The sequence below is a fragment of the Saccopteryx bilineata genome, chromosome 4 (assembly GCF_036850765.1).
Source record: "Saccopteryx bilineata isolate mSacBil1 chromosome 4, mSacBil1_pri_phased_curated, whole genome shotgun sequence".
In the NCBI taxonomy this organism is placed as follows: domain Eukaryota; kingdom Metazoa; phylum Chordata; class Mammalia; order Chiroptera; family Emballonuridae; genus Saccopteryx; species Saccopteryx bilineata.
In genome coordinates, this window is record NC_089493.1 from 163,446,963 (window position 1) to 163,471,906 (window position 24,944).

Here is a 24,944-nt window from a genome sequence, read left to right on the forward strand (position 1 = left end):
GTCTGAAAAAAAAATCCTGTCAGAGCTAGAGGGGAAAACAAAAGACAGTTACATCAAAAACATTAAAACAGACAAGCTTGAAATTAATTTATTGTCTGTAGTCACAAAAGTTATTCCCAAATGTCCAGGAAATAATCTGTAATCCTGTCTCATTGCTTGGCTTTAGTAGAGGATGTAGGTAACTGTAGACAACTTGCCCTCAGTAGGGTCCTTCATGTTCAGTGAGATTCTTTTTGCCCCTTTTATTCAATTCTGGTAAGTTACTTCCAGGAGACTTACTAGGAGACTCTACAAAACCATGTTTTGGAAGAATGTCTTCCTACACTAAGAACAAATGTATAGTGTTACTCCATTTATTTTTAATTTTAATTTATTGTGTTGACATGGTTTCAAGTGTTCCACTCAATAGAGTGTTGCTCCATTTAAACCTAATCTAACATCAGAATAGTCATGCTCAGCAAATCTGAGAACAACAAGATCATGTCTATCCAGTACCCTGATCTTGCTAGGGTATTCAGTGCCCCAACTATCAGTTCAGGGGAAAGTCACAGACTTTTCTCCCTTTCTCACCTCTCTCAGGAAATCACCCACTTCCAGCAGTATTAAAACTGTTCCTGTAGCCTTGCCTGTGCTAAAGTGCTATTACAGGGATGGTCAGGGCAGGCGTGGGGGCTAGGAGAGTCTGGAAAGAAGGCCAAGATCTGTAGCTACTCTAAACAGGATAGAGTGCTTCTAACTGGCAAAAGACAATGTCTGTTTTCTGCCAGGGTTCTGTCAGTCTACTTTGAAGGTGATTCTATAGACTCCCCAAGTAGCTGTTTCCATCTGTACACACAAAAAGAGCTATGGTCCTTGGAAGAACAGACCTGGCTGTTTTTTACATGGTAGTAAGGCTTAATATGGGTCTGGCAATGTGCTAGCTTGAAAGCAACCAACCAACTATGGTGTGACTGAGGACAGGTTGAGTGGAGAAACTCTGCGTGTAGGCGTGTTATTAGCAGACAGCGAAGCAGGAAGGAAAAAGGGAGCAGGCATCTCCGTGGAAGGAGTTTCTCCTTGGTTCCGAAGCTGCAGGATTTGCCGGAGCAAGGCTTTACCTTCTTCCCGGGTCTGAAACAAAGTAAGGTAATTTATTTCAAAATAGGTCCATGTATCTTCTCAAAACAGGTTTAAAAATACTCATATAGCCTGACCAGGCGGTGGCGCAGTCAATAGAGCATCAGACTAGGACTTGGAGGACCCAGGTTTGAAATCCTGAGGTTGGCTTGAGTGTGGGCTCACTGGCTTGAGGGTGGGATCATAGACATAACCTCATGGTTGCTGGCTTGAAGCCCAAGGTCGTTGGCTTAAACAAAGGGTCACTCACTCTGCTGTAGCCCTTGGCGTCCCCAAACTATGGCCCGCGGGCCACATGTGGCCCCCGCCACACTTCTGGAAGGGGCACCTCTTTCATTGGTGGTCAGTGAGAGGAGCACTGTATGTGGCGGCCCTCCAACAGTCTGGGGAACAGTGAACTGGCCCCCTGTGTAAAAAGTTTGGGGACCCCTGGAGTAGGCACATATGAAAAAGCAATACTGAACAACTAAGGTACCGCAACGAAGAATTGATTCTTCTCATCTCTCTCCCTTCCTGTCTGTCTGTCCCTCTCTCTCACTTTCTAAAAAAAAAAAAAATCAGCCTGACCAGGCAGTGGCGCAGTGGATAGAGTGTCGGACTGGGATGCCGAGGACCCAGGTTCGAAACCCCGAGGTCACCAGCTTGAGCGTGGGCTCATCTGGTTTGAGCAAAAACTCACCAGCTTGGACCCAAGGTCGCTGGCTCAAGCAAGGGGTTACTCGGTCTGCTGACGGCCCGCAGTCAAGGCACATATGAGAAAGCAATCAATGAACAACTAAGGTGTTGCAACGTGCAACGAAAAACTAATAATTGATGCTTCTCATCTCTCTGTTCCTGTCTTGTCTCTCCCTGTCTATCCCTCTCTCTGTCTCTGAAAAAAAAAAAAATCAATTAATAAAATACTCATATATAAGTTCCACAAATCAAGGTAGTCTTTCCACTTGTCTTTTTACCACTTTCCACCCCCAAGACTGAAATACAAACTTTTTTTAAGTTAGAGGAGGGGAGACTGACTGACTTCTGGCCCTGGCCGATTGGCTCAGTGGTAGAGTCTCGGCCCAGTGTGTGGATGTCCCAGATTCAATTACCAATCAGGACACACAGGAGAAGCACCCATCTGCTTCTCCACCCTCACCTTCTCACTTCTCTGTCTCTCTTCCCCTCCTGCAGTCATGGCTCCATTGGAGCGAGTTGGCCCTGGGCGCTGAGTATGGCTCCATGGCACTAAGAGCTGGGATGCTGAGCAATGGAGCAAGGGCCACAGATGGGAAGAGCATGACCCCCTAGTGGGCTTGCCGGATGGAGCCCAGTTGAGGTGCATGCAGGAGTCTCTGCCTTCCTTCCTCTCACTGAATTTCTCACAATTAAAAAAGAGAGACAGACAGACAGACTCCCACATGTGCCTTGACCAGGATCCATCTGGCAAACCCAATCTAGGGCTGATGCTTGAATCAACTGAGCTATCCTCAGCAGCCAGGGCCGATGCTCGAACCAGTCAAGAACGAGCTGCGAGAAGGAAAGAGAGAGAGAAGGGGGAGAGAAACATGGTCGCTTCTCATGTGTGCCCTGACCAGGGATCGAACCTGGATGTCCACACACTGGGCCAATGCTCTATCCACTGAGCAAACTGGTCAGGGTCCAAACTCTTTATTAAAGAACTGATACTCACATCATTGAAAGCACAACACTTCTGGGCACAAGTTGAAGCTTCATCCCACAGCTTGCACTTAAAATAATACTGGGCCAGATAGCGGAAAGCTGTGCTCTCCTCCAAGTGTTCCACTATTTCCTAGGGAGGGAAAGCAGGGATGGCTGAGGTGATAAGAATAAATAAGATCAGCAACTCAGTTCTCATGTTCACAGCACATACCCCACAGGAATAGATATCTTGGATATATTTGATGTAACACTGGGCAGCCTGTTCTGACTCAGTCAGCTGCTCATGAAGCCTACAAAAGAAATTGGTCTTTAAGTACAAATCAGATCTCAAAGCCAAACTAGTAATAAAAAGTAAAACCACACAATTAAAACCAAAAATATGACAATACTTACACAAGTACAAATGTTGACATAAATGGCACACTGGGACTCAGAATGGTATGAGTGCCAGATGTGATAGTTATTTTATCAAAGCTTAGAGTCATTACTCTGCTACTTGGTAATGGAGAGGGAGTTAGTAAATACATAAGCTGGGTAAACACACCTTTGCAAAAACTATGTTAATAGCCTGAGTAAGATTAAAAAAAGATACCAAGCAATTCAGATTTTTTTTTAAGAAAGTAGAAAAGAACTGGCACAAATACAATTGCAAATAAGAATCTCTGCTTACTATTTCTAAGTTATTCTTTATTTTCCTAGTCCTTATTAGGAGGAGATCAGTACTTAGTTTTCCCAGACTGCTCTGACATGAAAATGTCATTTCATTTCATTCAAATCATTCTCTCTCCCTTGCGTAATAGAAAAATAATTTCCCCTTCCAAGGGAAGTGGCCTTTTCTCAGTCAAAATGGCTAAATTTCCAGACCTGTTATTATATACCCTGCTCCACCACCACACTCATAAAGGATGATGGATCCAGAGCATGCAGGATCCATCATACCAGAGAAGTCAACAGAAATAGCAATAGCATTTTACTCCTTTCACTCACTTTGCCAGTTTCACCAGAGCCATTTTCTCCACATCTCCCACCGCGTAAGCTCTCCAATAACACTGTCAAGAAAAGAAACTTGTCACTTTGTTGCCCCATGTGCCATGACTAACTACATAAAGGCTTAGGCCCTGCAAGCTTCCCAGAACTTCAGATTGGCAGAATGCAAGGCATTTTTACTAAATCTGATAGGTCCAGGCTACATACTGACATTCCCACTGATGATGTCACCCCAGCTTTGCTTTTTAGCCTATGTACCTCTAAATATTCAGACTTCCCTATGTAGAGATATCAGAATGAAGGACAGTTAAAAGCACAGATAGTTCAACCTCTTGTCCAAACAGCAGATTTCCATTTTAATTCTCCAGGACTCAATTTCAGATACCTTTTTGGCTTCCACGAGTTGATTGAGTTTCTCATAACATTCTCCTAAAGCAACCAGCATACGAGAATCATTGGGCCTAAGAGAAAAATAGGAATAGTGGCCTGAGCAAAGACTTTATAGATAACTGAAGTCTTCCCTTGAGGTACCACCACCACTACTACAGTGATCCCCCCTTATTCGTGCTTTTACTTTCCAGTTTCAGTTACTGTAGTCAACTGTGAGTGCAAAGATATTACATGAAAAATCCCAGAAATAAACAATTCATAAGTCTTAAATTAAATTGCACACCATTCTGAGTAGCATGATAAAACCTCTCTCTCTCTCTTTTTTTTTTTTTTTTTTTTTTTTTTGTATTTTTCCAAAGTCAGAAGAAGGGAGGAGGCAGACAGACAGAATCCTGCATGCACCCAACCAGGATCCACCTAGCATGCCCACCAGAGGGCGATGCTTGGCCCCTCTGGGGCATTACTCCACTGCAATGGGAGCCATTATAGCGCCTGAGGCAGAAGCCATGGAGCCATTCTCAGTGCCTGGGCCAATTTTGCTCCAATGGAGCCTTGGCTGCAGGAGGGGAAGAGAGAGATAGAAAAAGGAGAGGGGGAAGGGTGGAGAAGCAGATGGGCTCTTCTCCTGTGTGCCCTGGCCAGGAATCAAACCTGGGACTTCCGCATGCCGGGCTGACGCTCTACCGCTGAGCCAACCAGCCAGGGTGCATGACAAAATCTCATGCCATCATACTAATTCCCATCCAGGATATGGATCATCCCTTTGTCCAATATAACCACACTCTATACACTACGTACTAGTCACTTAGTAGCCATCAAAAAGAAAAGTATCAGGTTTTCCCACAACAAACACCTTGTCAAGTGGCCAAACTTACCGAAGCTGGTGGGCCCGTCTGTAATAATAAAGGCAGTAAAATGGCATCTTAAGGATTTCATAAGTCTGCCCAAGGCCATACCAGGCTCTGTAGTCCCGCTTATTGACCTCAATGGCATGTCTAAGAAATGGAAGAGAGACTGGTAAGAAGGCAGAATCAAGGTTAGCTACTTATAGGCTCAACTTATAGGCTAACATCACAGCAATCTGCTCCACCTAATCCCACAACTAGGAGCTCACCTATAAGCCTGAATAGCAGCAGATGTGTTCTTCATTTCCATATACTCGTGTCCCATCAGTGTCCAGGCCCCAAGATACCGAGGGTTCAATTTCAAGGCTCTCTGGAAATACAAGGCTGCTTTCTCATGCTGAGAACGTAAACTATAATAATTGCCTGATTGAAAAACAAAAATATGAATTAGAAAGGTAAAAATAAAAGTCCACTAAAATAGATAGCATTCCACAGAGTGGGGATGAAATCATAACCCACTCCCCCAAAGTCCTTGCAGAAAAGCCAAATTGTACACAAGGGCAGTATCATTATTCCCTTGGGAAATATACATCATCTATCATAAGTTCCGGTTAAAAAAACAAAAGTGTGCCCTAACACTGCAAGTTTTCTTCATTTTGTTTCATTCTGATATAGCATTTATACACATATTTTCTTAAAAGTTAAGAAATCCTAAAATAAGCTTTAGGTTGGTGGTTTTCTAACTATACTGCTCACAAATATTAGGGGATATTTTATTGTTTCACATTCATTTTGTGAAACAAAATGTGAGTCCTAGGGTTCTACGGAAGTACCTCACGGGTGGAAAAGGTAGAACTCTGACCTCACCTCTCCCTCAGGAATCAAAGCAGTTATCACTGGTTTTGAAAAGAGCAAGTCAAAGATTTTAGGATTCTGTGAAAGATTTTATTTGGAGAAAGGATATACAAGCCATCTGTTTCATGTAAACTGGTAAATGGACAAAATGTGACATATATCCAAACAGTGGAATACTAGTCAGTAATAGAAAGGAAAAAATATTTATACATGCTACAACATGGATGAACCTCAAACTAAGTGAAAGAAGCCAGACAAGAAGCAAGAGCCCATTTACATGAAATTCCTAGGAAAGGTAAAATTAAAGATAGAAGGTGGATCTGCGGCTGTTAGGGGATGGGAATGACACTGACTGCAAGCAGACCCAAGGAAACTTTTTGGGGTGACAGGGTATTCTGAACTGGATTATGGCTATGGTTATACAACTGTATAAGTTTATAAAAATTCATTGAACTATAAAGTTAGAATGGGTAAGTTTTATGATATGTAAATTATACCTCAATAAAGATTTTTTTTTTTAAGCGAGAAGAGGGGAGGTAGTGAGACAGACTCCTGCATGCGCCCCTTCCGAGTAGATCTCATCAGCCCCTGCCTGGGGCAGATGCTCAAATTAACTGAGCTATTTTTAGCTCCTGAGGCTGATGCACTCAGACCAACTGAGCCATCCTCAGCACCTGGGCCAATGCTTAAACCAATTGAGTCACCGGCTACGGGAGGGGAAGAGAGAAGGGAGAGAGAGAGAAGAAAAGGGAGAGAAGCAGATGGTTGTTTCTCTTGTGTACACTTACTGGGAATTGAACCCGGGACATTCATATACCAGGCTGATGCTCTATCCACTGAGCCAACTGGCCAGGGCCTAATTATTTTATTTTTAAAGCTTGAATTAGTGCTCTGGCCAGAAGCACAATGGATAGAGTGTTGCCCAAGAGTGCCGAGGTCATCAGTTTGATCCTGGGGTTGCCAGCTGGCTCCATCCCAAGGGTGCTAGCTCAATCCCCAAGGTTGTTGGTTCAAGACACATATGAGAAGCAATCAATGGCACAACTAAGTAGAAAAGTGAATTGATGTTGTTCCTCCCACCGTCCTCTCTCTTAAAAAAATTTTTTCTTTTTAAATAATAAAAAAAGGATGAATTAGAGCTATACCAACACTTAGAGATTTTTTTTACAAGAACTCATTGAATAAAAAAAGTAAAATACAGAGAAATATATATAATGTGATCTAATTTTGTAAAGCAAATAGCCCATTAAATCCTGCATATGTGTATACACATTTTTATGTGGTATGGAACATCCTAACACAAGTATATTAAAGGGGAAGGGAACAACATGCAAAAACAAAAACCCTTGCACTTCAAAATTTATACAATTTATACATCTCCTTTATATATAAATTGTATGTGCATAAACTAAATTTTAAAAATAGCTTTAAATGTATATATATTAGTTAGTACAGATCATGATATGCTGTCAAGTGGAAAACACAAATTGCAGAGAAATTATAGAATATGATTCCATTTTGGCAAAAACCAGGTAACAAAACCTCCCCTCATATATATATTATATTTAATCTCTCTAGATTCAGCTGTTAGTTTGATTCAGGAGAAATCATTTACAACAATTGTCTGCATTCTATACCTGATCATTTTAGTATTAATTCAAGTTCACGTTCCCCTGGAAAATAGCAAGATGGAGAGCTTTATGTTTGTACAAAGATATCTTTGCTTCTGCCACTGATCAGAGACAAAGATAAAGAAGTCTCTAGGCAAAGTGTCCAAAGGTTAACTTTTTTTAACAGAACAGGAGAAAATGGGGTAGTGGTAGGCAGCAAGGGTATAAGCCCTAGATGCTAATGGAGTCAGTATGACAAGGAAACGTTAAGGACATCAGAACAGGTAAGTTCTGGATAAAGATGAAGTAGATGAGATTTTTTTGACCAGTTGGAACAGCTAAAATGTACTGAATGATTACCATGTGCTGGGCAACTTACATTGTTATAAGGACTTTGTATGTATTAATTTATTTAATCCTTACAATTACATGAGAGAAAGTTCTATTATTATCTCTTCATAGAAAGGAAACTACAATACAGATTGCTAGGTCTAAGATCTCACAGGTAGGTAGTAGCATAACCAAAATTTAAACTTGGGCAGTCTGGTTCCAGAGTCCAAATCTTAACTATATTATGCTGTATGCTGATATATACATCTACCTCTCAGAAAAGTGGAACTCCAGAAAAGATGCAGAAGAAAGCAATCAATTCACATCAAGACATAAAAGCAAAGTAATGACTAAACAATTAGAAGATTCTTGCCATCACTCTATTCTTAAACTGATGCATTCTCTCTCAGGTCCTGTTTTTTTCTCTCCATTATTCTTTCTCCTTTCACTTTCTCTGGGCTGGCTATAATATGAAAGCTGAAGTACATTCTGTCATATCTAATGTTCCTTACTCTTAAATTTAAGGTAGGTGGTCCGAATTCAATAAACATTTATTGACCTTATCTCAGCAACTTTGCTGGGCATTACAGGTATAGTGAGAAAAAAAACACAGTTCATTAATGAGTTCAACTAAAACGATTATTAAAAAAGCATGAGCCTGACCAGGCAGTGGCGCAGTGAATAGAGCACTGGCCTGGGATGCTGAGGACCCAGGTTCAAAAACCCAAGGTTGCTGGCTTTAGCGCGGGGTCACTCGCTCTGCAGGAGCGCCCCCCCCCCCCCCCGGTCAAGGCACATATGAGAAAGCAATCAATGAACAGCTAAGACACCACAATGAAGAACTGATGCTTCTCATCTCTCTCTTCCTGTCTGTCCCCCTCTCTCTCTGTCTCTCTCTCGCTAAAAATAATAATAATAATAATAATAATAATAATAATAAAAAAGCATGAAACTCCTAAATCATTCCTCTTCATATGTGTGTCTCCTTTGATTTTAACTGGCTTTTAAGTCAATAGGTTAAAAAAAAGAACGGTTCATTACCTTCCCTACCTCTATTTCCTTTCTTCATGTAAAGGGCACTGTTTCAGTCTGCTCACCCAGTCACCGATCCCTGTTGGTTCTACTTCGTAATGTCTTCAAATCCTCTCTCCATTCCTCCTGCCAATACCTCCTCCTCTTAGGTTCTCACCATCTTTAGATTGGATTATTACAAAGCCTCCTAGCTGCTCTAGCTCCTGCCTCTAGTCTTGCCTTTTTAAAATCTTCCCAGCATACTGTCTCCAGTCATCATTTGAAAATAAAAATCTGAAAACTTTTCATCACTGGTTTAATATCCTTCAGAAGACTCCTACTGCCTTATGAATAAAATCCCAAACTTTCAGCAAGACAAGGGTCTTCAAGATCTGGCCCCTTTTTATACATTCCCACCTCCCATACTATGCTTCAGGATGCTGAGCTATTTCCAACTCAATGTCTGTTTCAGATTTTAATGCTTCTGCATGGCAATGGCCTTCCCAAGTCAGTCCTTCTCCCTTACGGAACTCTTTCACGCCTTCCTATTCTTCAAGCATCACCTTCCTTAATTTCAGACTGGATTTGTTATCTTTCCTATGTACTCTATTAGCATTCTATTTTTACGTCAACCATAACACCCAGCCTATTGTATTATTGTTTTCTTTCTTTCTTTTTTTTTTTAAGTAAGAGGAGAGGAGATGGACAGACTCCTGCATGTGCCAGGACAGGGATCCACCCGGCAACCCTATCTGAGGCATATGCTCGAATCAACCAAACTATCCTCAGTACCCGCCCTGGCTGGTTGGCTCAGCGGTAGAGCATCGGCCTGGCGTGCAGGAGTCCCGGGTTCGATTCCTGGCCAGGGCACACAGGAGAAGCGCCCATCTGCTTCTCCACCCCTCCCCCTCTCCTTCCTCTCTGTCTCTCTCTTCCCCTCCGGCAGCCGAGGCTCCATTGGAGCAAAGATGGCCCGGGTGCTGAGGATGGCTCTGTGGCCTCTGCCTCAGGCGCTAGAATGGCTCTGGATGCAACAGAGCGACGCCCCAGAGGGGCAGAGCATCGCCCCCTGGTGGGCATGCTGGGTGGATCCTGGTCGGGTGCATGCGGGAGTCTGTCTGACTGCCTCCCCGTTTCCAGCTTCGGAAAAATGAAAAAAAAAAAAAGAAAAACAAACAAACAAACAAACAAAAACTATCCTCAGTACCCAAGGCCAACGCTTGGACCAACCAAGCTATCCTCAGTGCCTGGGGCCAATGCTCGAACCAATTCAGCCACAGGCTGCAAGAGAGGAAGAGAGAAGGGGGAGACGGGAAGAGAAGTAGATGGTCATTTCTAATGTGTACCCTGAATGGGGATGGAATCCAATATGCCCAACCAGCTAGGGCCTGTTTTATTTATTTCTTTTAAAAATTTTTATGTATTGACTTTAGCAAGAGAGGAAGCAAACATCAATCTGTTCCTTATGTATCCTGACCAGGTATCAAACAAGCAACCTCTGTACTTTGGGACAATGCTCTAACCCAGTGGTCCCCAACCTTTTTGGGGCCATGGACTGGTTTAATGTCAGAAAATATTTTCACAAACCGGCCTTTAGGGTAGGACAGATAAATGCACAAAATAAAATTATGCGACTGGCGTAAAAACTGTGGTATTTTTAAATATAATTGTCGAACTTACAAGACAAGTGTCAAGAATGAGTCTTAGAGCCTGACCAGACGGTGGTGCAGTGGATAGAGCATCGGACTGGGATACAGAGGACCCAGGTATAAGACCCCGAGGTCACCAGCTTAAGCGCGGGCTCATTTGGTTTGAGCAAAAGCCTACCAGCTTGAACCCAAAGTCACTGGGTCCAACAAGGGGTTCCTCGGTCTGCTGAAGGCCCGTGGTCAAGGCACATATGAGAAAGTAATCAATGAACAACTAAGGTGTTGCAACGCGCAATGAAAAACTAATGATTGATGCTTCTCATCTCTCTCCGTTCCTGTCTGTCTGTCCCTGTCTATCCCTCTCTCTGACTCACTCTCTGTCTCTGTAAAAAATAAATAAATAAATAAATAAATAAATAAATAGAAGAATGAGTCTTAGATGGATGTAACAGAGGGAATCTGGTCATTTTAAAAAAATAAAACATCATTCAGACTTAAATATAAATAAAACGGAAATAATGTAAGTTATTTATTCTTTCTCTGCGGACCGCTACCAAATGGCCCACAGACAGGTACCAGTCTGCAGCCCGGGGGTTGGGGACCACTGTTCTAACCAACCAAGCTATCTGGCCAGGACTATTGCTGTTTTCTTATTGGCCTTCCTAAATAAGCAATTAGGGTAGATATTGCAATACAAAGCACAGTGCCTGGCACTCAGAAGATGCTTGGAGATTTTTTCTGAATAAATTGGGAGTTCTACTCTCACCTTAAAGAACTTTATACTTTATTCACAATGTTCCGATATTGAAATGATCATTTGTTCCTACTCTTACCTATGTTTACAAAGGACTTATTACATTTTTTAATGCCTATTTTCCATGCCAAACTACTAACTCCTTCAAGGGCTGGAAATATTTATTGAATGATTGATGAACTGAAATTCTATCAGTGTATTAACGTCTTGACCTAGAAAGGTACAAATGCAAGATTTCTTTCTTTCTTTTTTTTTTTAAATGCAAGATTTCAATGCAGTGTCAACAAAGACCCAGGGAAAGGTATCTTCCTTTCATCTCCAGGGAAGCCAGGCTATCAATCACAACCAACAAAGCTTACTTTTATCCAGAGGTAGCCATTCATCTGTTTATGGCAACTGATTATCAGGCCACACTAGTGTACCCAAGTACACAGGACCATGGTTCTGACCCCAAGAGGTTATTTGGCAATACCTGCAAACACTTTTTGATCGTCACAACTAGGGGAAGAGAGCAGTGGGTAGAGGCTAGGGATACTGCTAATAACCTACAATGCACAGGACAGCTCCCCACAAAAAATGGTTAGCCCAAAATGTCATTAGTGCCAAGATTCAGACATCCTAATAAAGAGAAACAGGTACTCTCATCTCTTTTTACACAGGATTGTAAATTCTTACAAACTTGTTAGTAATACTAAAGTTTGAAATATTTTTTGATCCAGTCTTTCACTACTTATTACACAGAAATAATTGCATAAACATGAAAAATAAATGTATACATAAAGATATTTCCTGCCCTGGCCAGTTGGCTCAGCGGTAGAGCGTCGGCCTGGCGTGCGGGGGACCCGGGTTCAATTCCCGGCCAGGGCACATAGGAGAAGCGCCCATTTGCTTCTCCACCCCCCATCCCCTCCTTCCTCTCTGTCTCTCTCTTCTCCTCCCGCAGCCAAGGCTCCATTGGAGCAAAGATGGCCCGGGCGCTGGGGATGGCGCCTTGGCCTCTGCCCCAGGCACTAGAGTGGCTCTGGTCACGGCAGAGCGACGCCCCGGAGGGGCAGAGCATCACCCCCTGGTGGGCAGAGCGTCGCCCCTGATGGACATGCTGGGTGGATCCCGGTTGGGCACATGCGGGAGTCTGTCTGACTGTCTCTCCCCGTTTCCAGCTTCAGAAAAATACAAAAAAAAAAAAAAAGGTATTTCCTGAAGCAATTTTTATATTAACAAACACTGGCATAACTTATATAATAGGAAACAAATAAAAATGATGGCACATCTATATAATAAACTACTAAATAGCTATGAAAAATATAAATCTAGATATACCAGCATTAAAAAAATAAAAAAGTTAAAAAAAGGAAGTTACAAAGCAGTGTATATAATGGTACAGTTTTTACAAAAAAACCATACACACAAACACACACACACACATTCAGTATTCACAAAGAAAAATATTCTGGAGTCATGTTCACCAAACCATCTTGGGGATGGTATTACAGTAGGCTTTCACATTCTACTGTATACAATTTTGTTACCTTTGATGTTTTTATTCTGTTATTTTTATATTTGTATTACTTACAGTAAAGATAAATCTTAAAAGAAAAAAGAAGAATGACTTACCAATTACACAGCACGTTTCTACACGATATTTATCTATCTCACAGAGGTTGTGAGCCAGATAACTCAACTCAGATTTCATACTCTGGAAGAAAAGAAAAAGATGGTCTAAGCACGAAAAAGGAACCCCCAAATATTTTTCTTGTAGCTAATGCAACTGATGACAATCCAACCCAGATGAAAGCACAAAAGAGCTTAATCAAGTTCAAGAAAAGGAAGCAGCTCACCCTGACATAGAGAAGGTTGGAGAATGTGTCCATATTCTCAATCCTGTATGGGTCTTGTTTCCTTAGCTCATTAAAAATAGAGAGTGCTTTGTCAATATCTGCGGGAAGAAGATAGTTCAGAAAACACCACAGGGCTCCTTTCAGGGCTTGATGGGATTTCATTGTCCTTATTCACTTACCTCTGATATTGTGATAGGCAACTGCAATTTGGGAAACAATATAGGAGCTCTTAGAGAAGCCCACATCAATGAGATTCTGATACTTCTGCAGGGCCTCCTCTATCAACTGCAACTCTGTGTATATATGAGCTAGAAAAAACTCTTTCATCCAGGTGTCTGGCAAAGACAGGAACTTCAGCTGGCAGCAGGAGAGAGAAGGAACACTTAATATATTTTGACCTCTCTCCCAAATGAACAAGGAACTGTTTTTATTTTCTAAAGCAGCAATTTTCAACTGGTGTGCCACAAAAAGCACATTGCTGTGCCCCAAGAATTTTTTAAACATGCAATACCTGACTGTTGAGTCAGAGGCACTGACCTCTTTCCCCTTAGACTGCCAAATAAAAAATGAAACAGCCAACAAAACAATAATGAATGAATCAAAATTATACCTATTTTTTTGTCAGATCAGCAAAATATATATATATTTTTTGGTGTGCCGTAGAATTTTAGCAATTAGTTTATTTGTGCCAAGAGATGAAAAAGACTGAAAATTGCTGGTCCTAAAGGATTTGATCACCAAAAGTTTATTATAGTATCCAATAACGAACACAGGGCAATTCAATTATAATAGGATTTACAAGTATAATAGGGAGAAAAGGCCTAGTTGGGGAAGGCTTCAAAGAATAAATAGGATTTGAGATGTCTTTGAGGATGGGTAGGTTTGAATAGGGAAAAAAGGGGAAAGGAAAAAAAAGAAAAAAGGGAAAGGAAGAGAAAGAAAGACAATGATCTAGGCAAGGACAACATAACTAGAGGGAAAACAGCCATGATGAGTGTGGGCGAAGAGGTTGAAGAAACTAACTTGTTTGAGGGAAAGCTTTGTGTTGGGAAGTAGTGAAAAAATAAATAGGACTGAATTGGTAGGGTGGGTCCTACGGTGCAACAGAAAATAGGATGCAGTAGGAAACCACTGCAGTATTTTTACAAGAGAATGAGATGATGACATGGGTATTTTAAGAATAAGTTTGGAAACAGTATGGAGGATGGTTTGGAAATGGTTATGTACAGATGGGAAAGCAAGGCAGAAAGTATCTATGTATATTACTTACAAGAAATCCTAACTGGAGATATCCAAAATGGCAAAGGAAGCCAAGAGAAAGAGATGCATTTAAGAAGGAAACCATGGTCCCTAGCCAGTTGGCTCAGGAGTAAAGCGTAGGCCCAGTGTGTGGAAGTCCCAGGTTCCAGTGGTCCCCAACCTTTTTTGGGCCACGGACCGGTTTAATGTCAGAAAATATTTTCACGGACCGGCCTTTAGGGTAGGATGGATAAATGTATCACGTGACTGAGACAAACATCAAGAGTGAGTCTTAAGACGGATGTAACAGAGGGAATCTGGTCATTTTTTAAAAATAAAACATCGGGCCCTGGCCGGTTGGCTCAGTGGTAGAGCGTCGGCCTGGCATGCAGAAGTCCCGGGTTCTATTCCTGGCCAGGGCACACAGGAGAAGCGCCCATCTGCTTCTCCACCCCTCCCCCTCTCCTTCGTCTCTGGTCTCTGTCTCTCTCTTCCCCTCCCGCAGCCGAAGCTCCACTGGAGCAAAGATGGCCCAGGTGCTCCTCAGCCTCTGCCCCAGGCGCTAGAGTGGCTCTGGTCTCAACAGAGCGACGCCCCGGAGGGGCAGAGCATCGCCCCCTGGCGGGCAGAGCGTAGCCCCTGGTGGGCGTGCCGGGTGGATCCCGGTTGGGCGCATGCGGGAGTCAGTCTGACTGCCTCCCTGTTTCCGGCTTCAGAAAAATACAGAAAAAACAAACAAACAAAAAAAAACATCGTTCAGACTTAAATAAAAATAAAACGAAAATAATGTAAGTTATTTATTCTTTCTCTGTGGACCGGTACCAAATGGCCCACAGACCGATACCGGTCCATAGACCGGGGGTTGGGGACCACTGACAGGTTTGATTTCTGGTCAGGAGAAGCGCCCATCTGCTTCTCTACCCCTCCCCCTCTCGCTTCTCTCTCTCTCTCTCTCTCTCTCTCTCTTCTCCTCCCCTCCTGCAGCCATAGCTTGATTAGAGTGAGTTGGTCCCAGGCACTGAGGATGGCTCCATGGCCTCCGCCTCAGACACTAAAAAATGGCTCCGGTGGCAACTGGAACAAGGGCCCCAGGTGAGCACAGCATCACCCCCTCGTGGGCTTGCTGGGTGGATATTGGTTGGGGCACATGCGGAGTCTGTCTCTGCCTCCCTGCCTCTCACTAAAAAAACTAAACAAATAAAATAAAAAAGAAGAAGGAAACCATGGCAATATCTGGTGACTGCACAGATAAAGGAGTTAGGAGAAAGGGAAAAGACAAATATGACTCTGAGGCATTAAGACTGAGTGTCTTGAGAAATAGAGATGTTAATGAGTTTACCCAGTTGGGAGAAAGAAAGAAAATTTGGTAGGTAAGATGAGAAATTTGGTTTTGTGTATTTTGAGTTCAGAGATAAAACCAACTTTCAATGAAAGTCTAGTAGGCAGAGATAAGTGAATACAAGTAAGCTAAGTAAGATTTCAGACACAGATTTAGTAGCATATATCATTATGAGGAGAAATCAATTAGCCTTTGGCTCTTTAGAACAAACAAAAGGAAATGTGTTGCCATTTCCATTAATTATTGAGAACAGAAAAATAAACTCTATAGACAATTTCTCTAATAACTAACAAAATTATTGCAGTTTATAAAGCAATTTCATATATATTACTTCATTAATTAACAAATCTCTATATTTTCAGAGTCCTATGAGCTCAGCACAGACTTAAAATGTTTTAAATATAATCCTTGATATCAGAGGAACCTTTCCTATCTAGCATCTTAGAACAGAAACTACAACAGCATTTAGTCTATAAAACAAGTTACAGTAAAACTTGAATGTGAAAACATGAATATGAAAAGATATTCTAGTACAACTGGATGCAAATCCAACAGCAGCTATAAAAAAGAGCTAGACATTTGTCTTTCAAATGAAGACCAAAATCCCAACAGTGAAAGAGACCAGAGAAGAAGCAAAGAGCTAACTATAATCAAAGACTTAGCAAACCTCTCTCCTCCTACTCCATTATTACAGAATTACATAAGACTGGGAGCATAGGGTTTCTCACATAATTCAACTCAACTTACCATTTCTTTGTCTGTAATCAAGTTACAGAGTTCTAGCCAGGCTCCCCAATGCAAAGGCAAAATATGAGTAGCCTCCACAAATACATCAATGGCCTCTTTCACCAAGTCCAGTTTTCGAAGCACAACTCCATACCTAGCAAAGAAGGAAATAATCAGAAATTACGGCTCTGTAATGTCTCTCTACTACTGAGAAAAATGTTATAGAAAGTTACAAATTACTCTAACACTTACAGATAAAGGCCAAATCCATCAAGTTCTCGAGCCTGGTGCTTTTTGCTGAGCTCCACTCTCAGTTCTCTAAGAGCCTCATTTTTAACTTGTCCTTTTTCCAGAGGGCCTAGGAAAGAAACAAAGTCTCTGTATCTAAGAAAAGACTGCTGGTCTTCATGTTATAGACCTAGATATTCCCTTTGGCATCCAACAGCTACACCTAAAACCTCTAGGAAGCACTCATAGTGGTCAGTGATATCTTTAACTATTTTTTCCACCCCTGAAGTGAGAAGCAGAGGAGGGGGGGGGGGGTAGACAGACAGACTCCCGCATGCACCCAACCAGGATTCACATGGCATGCCCACCAGGGGCATTGCTCCACTGCAACCGGAGCCATTCTAACACCTAAGGCGGAGGCCATGGAGCCATCCTCAGCGCATGGGCCAACTTTGCTCCAATGGAGCCTTGGCTGTGGGAGGGGAAGAGAAAGACAGAGAAAAAGGAGAGGGGGAGGGGTGGAGAAGCAGATGGGCGCTTCTCTTGTGTGCCCCGGGCGGGAATCAAACCTGGAACTTCCACACACCGGGCCAATGCTCTACCGCTGAGCTAACCAGCCAGGGCCTAAAAACTTATTTTTTTCTAAAAATCAAAATGGATAATTGGTCTGTAGTCATATTTTGTTAGGCCCACACAGGTTTTTAAATTTTTGAATTAATATCAATATTTAAAAGTCAGAAGCCTCAAATAAAACTCTGAATTTTCAGCATCAGGTTGCAGGGAATGGGGTAGGACCAAGGAAAGAAAACCCTGGTAACACCAGGTCACAAGGCAGTCTTCAGCTGGAGTTGGGTGATAATCAGCCACTTGTGCTATTTAATTTATAATAGCCCTACTCGGATCACTTCACACATACCTGCCTGGCTCCCAAGAGGCATCTATGTGTGCAACTCCTACTTTAACCTAAAAGGTAAAAAAAAGAAATTCATACCTAGGCTATCAACTGTTTCATCATCCTTCTTCTTTTCTCCAGACTGTAAGAGAAAATCCAGATAGGTTTTCTTACCAGTATATTCTAAACCTGTTCTAAAACTAGCAGCCTGATTCTACCTACAGGGCCCAAGACCAACCAAAATGTCATCTATTCGTGATTACTAATTTTAAGTAATTACTCAGGGGCTCCCACTGGTCAAATCTGGAGTAATATGAGCACCAAATAGTTAAGTAAAGTAATAAATTATAGACAATTTAAAAAAAAAGAACAGAGCCTGACCAGGCGGTGGCACAGTGGATAAAGCGTCAGACTGGGATGCAGAGGACCCAGGTTCGAGACTCCGAGGTCGCCAGCTTGAGCACGGGCTCATCTGGTTTGAGCAAAAGCTCACCAGCTTAGACCCACGGTCACTGGCTCCAGCAAGGGGTTACTAGGTCTGCTGAAGGCCCACGGTCAAGGCACATATGAGAAAGCAATCAATGAACAACTAAGGTGTTGCAACGCACAATGAAAAACTAATGATTGATGCTTCTCATCTCTCTCTGTTCCTGTCTGTCTGTCCCTGTCTATCCCTCTCTCTGACTCACTCTCTGTCTCTGTAAAAAAATTAAATTAAAAAAAAAAAAAGGACGTTGAGTCCATACTGATACTAGATAAACAGACAGATAACTGGAAAGGGGTGGAAAGGCTTTTGCTTGGGTAGACAGCCAAGTGATGAGTAGTAAATGTGGAGAGTGTTAGAAGGGAAAATCATTTTGCAATATCATAGTAAAAAAATACTTCAAGCAAGAATTAATGAATTTCTTTTTTTTTTTTTTTTTTTTGTATTTTTCTGAAGCTGGAAATGGGGAGAGACAGTCAGACAGACTCCCGCATGTGCCCGACCGGGATCCACCCAGCACGCCCACCAGGGGCAAAGCTCTGCCCCTCCGGGGCTTCGCTCTGCCGCGACCAGAGCCACTCTAGCGCCTGGGGCAGAGGCCAAGGAGCCATCCCCAGCGCCCGGGCCATCTTTGCTCCAATGGAGCCTTGGCTGCGGGAGGGGAAGAGAGAGACAGAGAGGAAGGAGGCGGAGGTGGAGAAGCAAATGGGCACTTCTCCTATGTGCCCTGGCCGGGAATCGAACCCGGGTCCCCCGCACGCCAGGCTGACGCTCTACCGCTGAGCCAACCGGACAGGGCCTAATGAATTTCTTGACTAATAGATATTTACATTGTTGACATTTTTGGGATATTCCAAAAAATACTTCAATGAACAACCCTATAACCTTGGGTACATATTAAGGTACTAGCATTGGACACATTACTTAAAGTAGAATTGTTTGGTTGCAGTATTTCAAATGAACATAATTAGCCAAACTGACTTTCAAAATGGCTATATGAACCTTTTATTCCTAGAACAGGGGATCTACTACTCCATACTTTGCCTAAAATTAAATATTATCTACATTTTTAATATTTTCATACCATCAGTTTTTTCACTTTATGATATTTTCTTAATTGTCAAGTATTTATAAAGCACATTCACCAAATAGACTATATTGCTAAGCTATTTAAAAGATTTAACTTTTTGCCTGACCAGGCGGTGGCGCAGTGGATAGAGTGTCAGAATGGGATGCAGAGGACCCAGGTTCTAGACCCCGAGGTCGCCAATTTCAGTGTGGGCTCATCTGGTTTGAGCAAAGCTCATCAGCTTGGACCCAAGGTCGCTGGCTCGAGCAAAGGGTTATTCGGTCTGCTGTAGCCCCATGGTCAAGGCACATATGAGAAAGCAATCAATGAACAACTAAGGTGTCACAATGAAAAACTGATGATTGATGCTTCTCCTCTCTCCCATTCCTGTCTGTCTGTCCCTATCTATTCCTTTTTCTGTCTCTGTAAAAAAAAAAAAAAAAAGATTTAACTTTTTAGCCTGACCTGTGGTGGTGCAGTGGTTAAGGCATCAATCTGGAATGCTGAGGTCACTAGTTTGAAGCCCAGGGCTTGCCTGGTCAAGGCACATACAAGAATCCTGGCCGGTTGGCTCAGCGGTAGAGCGTCAGCCTGGCGTGTGGGGGACCCGGGTTCGATTCCCGGCCAGGGCACATAGGAGAAGTGCCCATTTGCTTCTCCACCTCCGCCTCCTTCCTCTCTGTCTCTCTCTTCCCCTCCCGCAGCCAAGGCTCCATTGGAGCAAAGATGGCCCGGGCGCTGGGGATGGCTCCTTGGCCTCTGCCCCAGGCGCTAGAGTGGCTCTGGTCACGGCAGAGCGAAGCCCCGGAGGGGCAGAGCATCGCACCTGGTGGGCGTGCCAGGTGGATCCCGGTCGGGCGCATGCGGGAGTCTGTCTGACTGTCTCTCCCCGTTTCCAGCTTCAGAAAAATACAAAAAAAAAAAAAAAAAAAAGGCACATACAAGAAGCAACTATGAATTGATGTTTCCTGCTCCCCACCCACCACTCCTGCCTTTTTCGCTCTCTCTTTTCTCTAAAATGATTCTTTTTTTTTTTTTTACAGAGACAGAGAGAGAGAGAGAGAGAGAGAAAGAGTCAGAGAGAGGGATAGATAGGGACAGACAGACAAGAACAGCGAGAGATGAGAAGCATCAATCATTAGTTTTTCATTGAGACACCTTAGTTGTTCACTGACTGCTTTCTCATATGTGCCTTGACTCGGGGGCTACAGTAGACCGAGTGACCCCTTGCTTGAGCCAGCAACCTTGGGTCCAAGCTGGTGAGCCTTGCTCAAACCAGATAAGCCCGCACTCCAGCTGGCGACCTCAGGGTCTCGAACCTGGGTCCTCCGCATCCCAGTCCAACGCTCTATCCACTGTGCCACTGCCTGGCTTGTGGTAGCACAGTGGACAGAGCGTCAACAGGAATATGATGTCACCAGTTCAAAGCCCTGGGCTTGCCCAGCCAACATACATACGACAAGCAACAAGCAAGCAATGAACAAGTAAAGTGAAGCAACTATGAGTTGATACTTCTCATTTCCCCCTGCCCCTTTCCTCTCTCTGTAAAATCAGTAAATAAAATCTTAAAAACAGTATCTTTAAAAGATTGAACTCTTTCCACTTGGTCTAAGTATGAAGGTAGTATGACATCTTAAAGTGGCCCTCACCAGGTATCTAGAATACATGTACAGGAAATAGGCTTTCTTGCTATTGCAGCCATGCAGAAAATGTGCTGCCCGATCATACTCTTTAACATCAAAGTAAGCCTTGGCCAGGGTGTAAGCATCCATATCCTGGGCATCTTCCTAGAAAAAAGACAAGTTTTTGTTAAGTGGTTGAATAAAATGCAATAAAAGTTCACATCCATGATACATAGTCATTAATTTCAAGATGTAAAAAAAATTTTTTCCCCTCCTTTTCCTCCTCCCCCAAAACCTAAAATGTTATTTATTTATATATGTGTATACACACACACACACACACACACTTAATTGTGAAATAAGGTAAGAGAACTTCTTTTTTCAAAATAAAAACTTAGAAAAAAATAAAAAAACTTTATAAACTAAACCAACACACTCAGAAACTGGTACTGTTTCTGCAAATGTAGTGGAAGTTGCATAGGCGTTAGTGTTAGAGACCTATATTCAAATGCTAACTCTTTGATTTTCTGGTTTCATGACATTAGTGCAGAAGTTACTTAGCTTCTCCGAATATTCACTTCATCTGTAAAATGGGAGCCAATAAACCTGACCAGGCAGTGGCGCAGTGGATAGAGCATCGGACTGCGATGCGGAGGACTCAGGTTCGAGACCCCGAGGTCACCAGCTTGAGCACGGGCTCACCTGGTTTGAGCAAGGCTCACCAGCTTGAGCCCAAGGTCGCTGGCTCGAGCAAGGAGTCAGTCAGTTTGCTGCAGCTCCCCCGCCCCCCCCGGTCAAGGCACATATGAGAAATCAATCAATGAACAACTAAGGAACCACAACGAAGAATTGATGTTTCTCATCTCTCTCTGTTCCTGTCTGTCCCTATCTGTCCCTCTCTCTGTCTCTGCCACAAAACAACAACAACAAAAAAACACAGAGCCAATAACATAGATTTGACATAAGGGAAAAAGTGAAAATGTCATGGAAAGTGTTTGGCATTAATATTTGACATTTCCATCCTTCTTAAAGCTTTTAAATTCCTACATAAATGCAATATACTGTGTAATTACCAATATACTGTGTAATTACTTATATATTTTTTGTACTTCAAGAACATTTTGACATGTTAGTATTACAAAAGCACAGAATATAGCTATAATTCTCCACATAAAAAGAGTGAGATGAGGCCTGGCCAGGTAGCTCAGTTGGTCAGAGCAGCATCCAGACTTGCCGAGGTTTCAGCTTAGATCTCCAGTCAGGACACATATAAGAATCAACCATGATGGCATGAATGGGTAGGACAGCAAATCGATGTTTTTCTCTCTCTCTAAAAATACCAATTACAAAAAAAAAAAAAAAAAAGCCCTGGCCAGATAGCTTAATTGGTGCAGGGCTCCTCAAACTTTTTTACACAGGGGTCAGTTCACTGTCCCTCAGACCGTTCGAGGGCCGCCACATACAGTGCTCCTCTCACTGACCACCAATGAAAGAGGTGCCCCTTCCGGAAGTGGGGCGGGGGCTGGATAAATGGCCTCAGGGGGCTGCAGTTTGGGGATGCCTGGTAGAGAACATCATCCCAAAGCACAGAGGTTGCTGGTTTGATCCCTGGTCAGGGCACATACAAGAACAGATCTATGTTCCTGTCTCTGCACTCTTGCTCTCCCTTCCTCTTGCTAAAATCAATAAATTAAAAATAAACAAAATAGCTCTATAAAAAAAATGAAATGATGCATATTTAAGTTAAAAACATACTGAGCCCCAACCAGGTAGTTCAATTGGGTAGAGCATCATCCAGATATGCCAAGGTTGCAGGTTTGATCCCCTGGTCAGAGTACATACAAGAATCAACCAAGCCTGACCAGGCGGTGGCTCAGTGGATAGAGTGTCAGACTGGGATGCCAAAGACCCAGGTTCGAGATCCCTAGGTCGCCAGCTTGAGCGCGGGCTCATCTGACTTGAGAAAAAACTCACCAGCTTAGACCCAAGGTCTCTGGCTTGAGCAAGGGGTTACGCGGTCTGCTTAAGGCCCACGGTCAAGGCACATATGAGAAAGCAATCAATGAACAACTAAGGTGTCGCAACGAAAAACTGATAATTGATGCTTCTCATCTCTCTCCATTCCTGTCTGTCTGTCCCTATCTATCCCTCTCTCTGACTCTCTCTCTGTCCCTGTTTAAAAAAAAAAAAAGAAAAGAATCCACCAATGAATGCATAAATAAATGCAAAAACAATTCGTTGTTTTTCTTTCTCTTTCTCTCTAAAAAAAAATACACACACCCTCAATTCTAGGGATAAATTAATTAAAACCTTAATAATTTCATTTTCCTCATTCTTTTTGCCCCCCCCCCCCATATTAACAGCACAAAACAGGAACCAAAACATGTTCAATGTTTTCTTCACTGGATAAACATGTCTCAAACATGGCTATTCAGCTTAGGATTCAGGTGGCCCTTTCTATATCCACTTAACATTTGCTTATTTCTTCCCCTGCCCCCTTTCACTTGTGTTATACTTTTTTTTTTCTTGTGGGAGAGACAGAGAGAATCAGAAAGAGGGACAGATAGGGACAGACAGACAGGAAGGGAGAGAGAGATGAGAAACATCAATTCTTGATTGTGGGCACCTTAGTTGTTCATTGATTGATTTCTCATATGTGCCTTGACCGCGGGCCTTCAGCAGACCGAGTAAACCCTTGCTCAAGCCAGCGACCTTGGGCTCAAGCTGGTGAGCCTTGCTCAAACCAGATGAGCTCGCGCTCAAGCTGGCGACCTCGGGGTCTCGAACCTGGGTTCTCCGCATCCCAGTCCGACACCCTATCCACTGCACCACTGCCTGGTCACGCTGTTATACTTTTTAAAGTAAAGAATATTCAGTTTATAGTGAGGGAGTGGGTGACTGACCAGGTGGTGGCGCAGTGTATAGAGCATCAGCCTGGGACCCCGGGATGGCTGGCTTGAGTGCAGGCACATCTGGCTTGGCTGTGGGGTCCCTGGCTTGAACAAGGAAGGGGTCACTGGCTCAGCTGGAGTCCCCCCACACGCACCCTCACAATCAAGACACGCATGAGAAAGCAATCACCAAGCAACTAAAGTGCTGCACTATGAGTCGATGCTTCTCATCTCTCTCCTTCCAGTCTGTCTCTGGCTAAAAAAAAAAAAAAAAAGTGACAGGGAGGGGGAATCAAGTAACAAAACGGATTATGATGAAAAGCGTTCTGATTACACAGACTATGCAAACATGTACTAGATGACACATAAAAGGATGTTCATATCTCATTTAATTCCCTCAATATCCCCATAAAGTAAATACTACTATTATATGCATTTCACAGATGACAAAACTATGGTTCAGGATGTTGAGATGACTAAAATCACTAGTTTTGCTGAAATTTGAACCCACAGCTGTTTGACTCCAAAGCCAATTTTGCACGGTTGTAAAAACCTTTGATTCCGCTCATTATGAATACGGTCTAGGCTGGGCGACAAAACGTAAAAGGCTGAAATCTTGAGCAAGGATTGTTTACTTCTTGTCTCCAGCTTAAGTAAAAGCACCGTCAGATCTGTCAAAGCTCAACACAACCACACAGATAAAATCACTTAAAACACTCAGCTCTTTAAATGCTCGAATTCCCTCTACAAATACACTGCTCACAAACATTACGGGATCAGGGAACATGCAGATACTTTCAGCCTTTTGTATTGTTTATTTTCACCAATGAAACAAAAGTTGGTTTTGCATCTCATTTGCATAATTGAACTTTCTTTGACTTGTCATTTGCTTTTCTGATGTTCTTGTTTAATAAAAAAAATCAAATGCTTCTTTATTATTGCTTCATATTCATTTTGAAATATCCCCTAATTTTATGAGAAATATATTCCTGCTAAGTAAGCAATCTGCTCCCCTCCAGTGACAGGTCACTGGGTACCTCTTGGGTTGATGGAGAGCGCTCACTGTGAACTTACCTCTGTAATAGGCGGAGGCGGCTGCAGCTCTGCCAGAGGCAACGACGGCAGGGAGAAGGCCAACTCCGCGGACCTGGAACACCCCCGCAAACTGCATCAGCTCCACAAGCCCCCCAAGGCCAAGGATCCAAGCCCGGTCCCTTCCCACTCCGACATCTCACCATTTGCTACTGTGCAGTAGGCCCCTCTCCCGAGTAAGGCCGGCGATAAGTAGCAGCTGTTTTTTAATTTCCTGCAAATTTGAGAAATCTCCACTCGCTGACAAGACGGGTACCACTGAAGCCGTCAGGGCCACAGACACTAAAGAGGAACTAGCAGCCATTTTTCTGTCTCAGC

General features: G+C 42.9%; 1 protein-coding gene across 2 annotated transcripts; it reads right to left on the reverse strand.

Annotated features, from left to right (window-relative positions):
- Positions 1 to 72: 72 nt before the first annotated feature.
- On the reverse strand, positions 73 to 24,944 carry CDC23 (cell division cycle 23). Of its 2 annotated transcripts, XM_066272586.1 has the most exons (17): positions 24,770 to 24,944; positions 24,609 to 24,681; positions 23,725 to 23,790; positions 20,671 to 20,808; positions 17,568 to 17,610; positions 16,601 to 16,706; positions 16,370 to 16,502; positions 13,224 to 13,401; positions 13,045 to 13,142; positions 12,821 to 12,902; positions 5,267 to 5,420; positions 5,028 to 5,147; positions 4,148 to 4,223; positions 3,763 to 3,824; positions 2,987 to 3,065; positions 2,786 to 2,905; positions 73 to 1,110 (listed from the first exon to the last, which is right to left on the reverse strand). In XM_066272586.1, the coding sequence occupies exons 1-17, from the start codon at positions 24,928 to 24,930 to the stop codon at positions 940 to 942; spliced, it is 1,860 nt and encodes a 619-aa protein (XP_066128683.1). In that variant the 5' UTR covers positions 24,931 to 24,944; the 3' UTR covers positions 73 to 939. The 2 variants fall into 2 exon arrangements, with proteins under 2 accessions (XP_066128683.1, XP_066128684.1); XM_066272587.1 differs by lacking the exon at positions 23,725 to 23,790.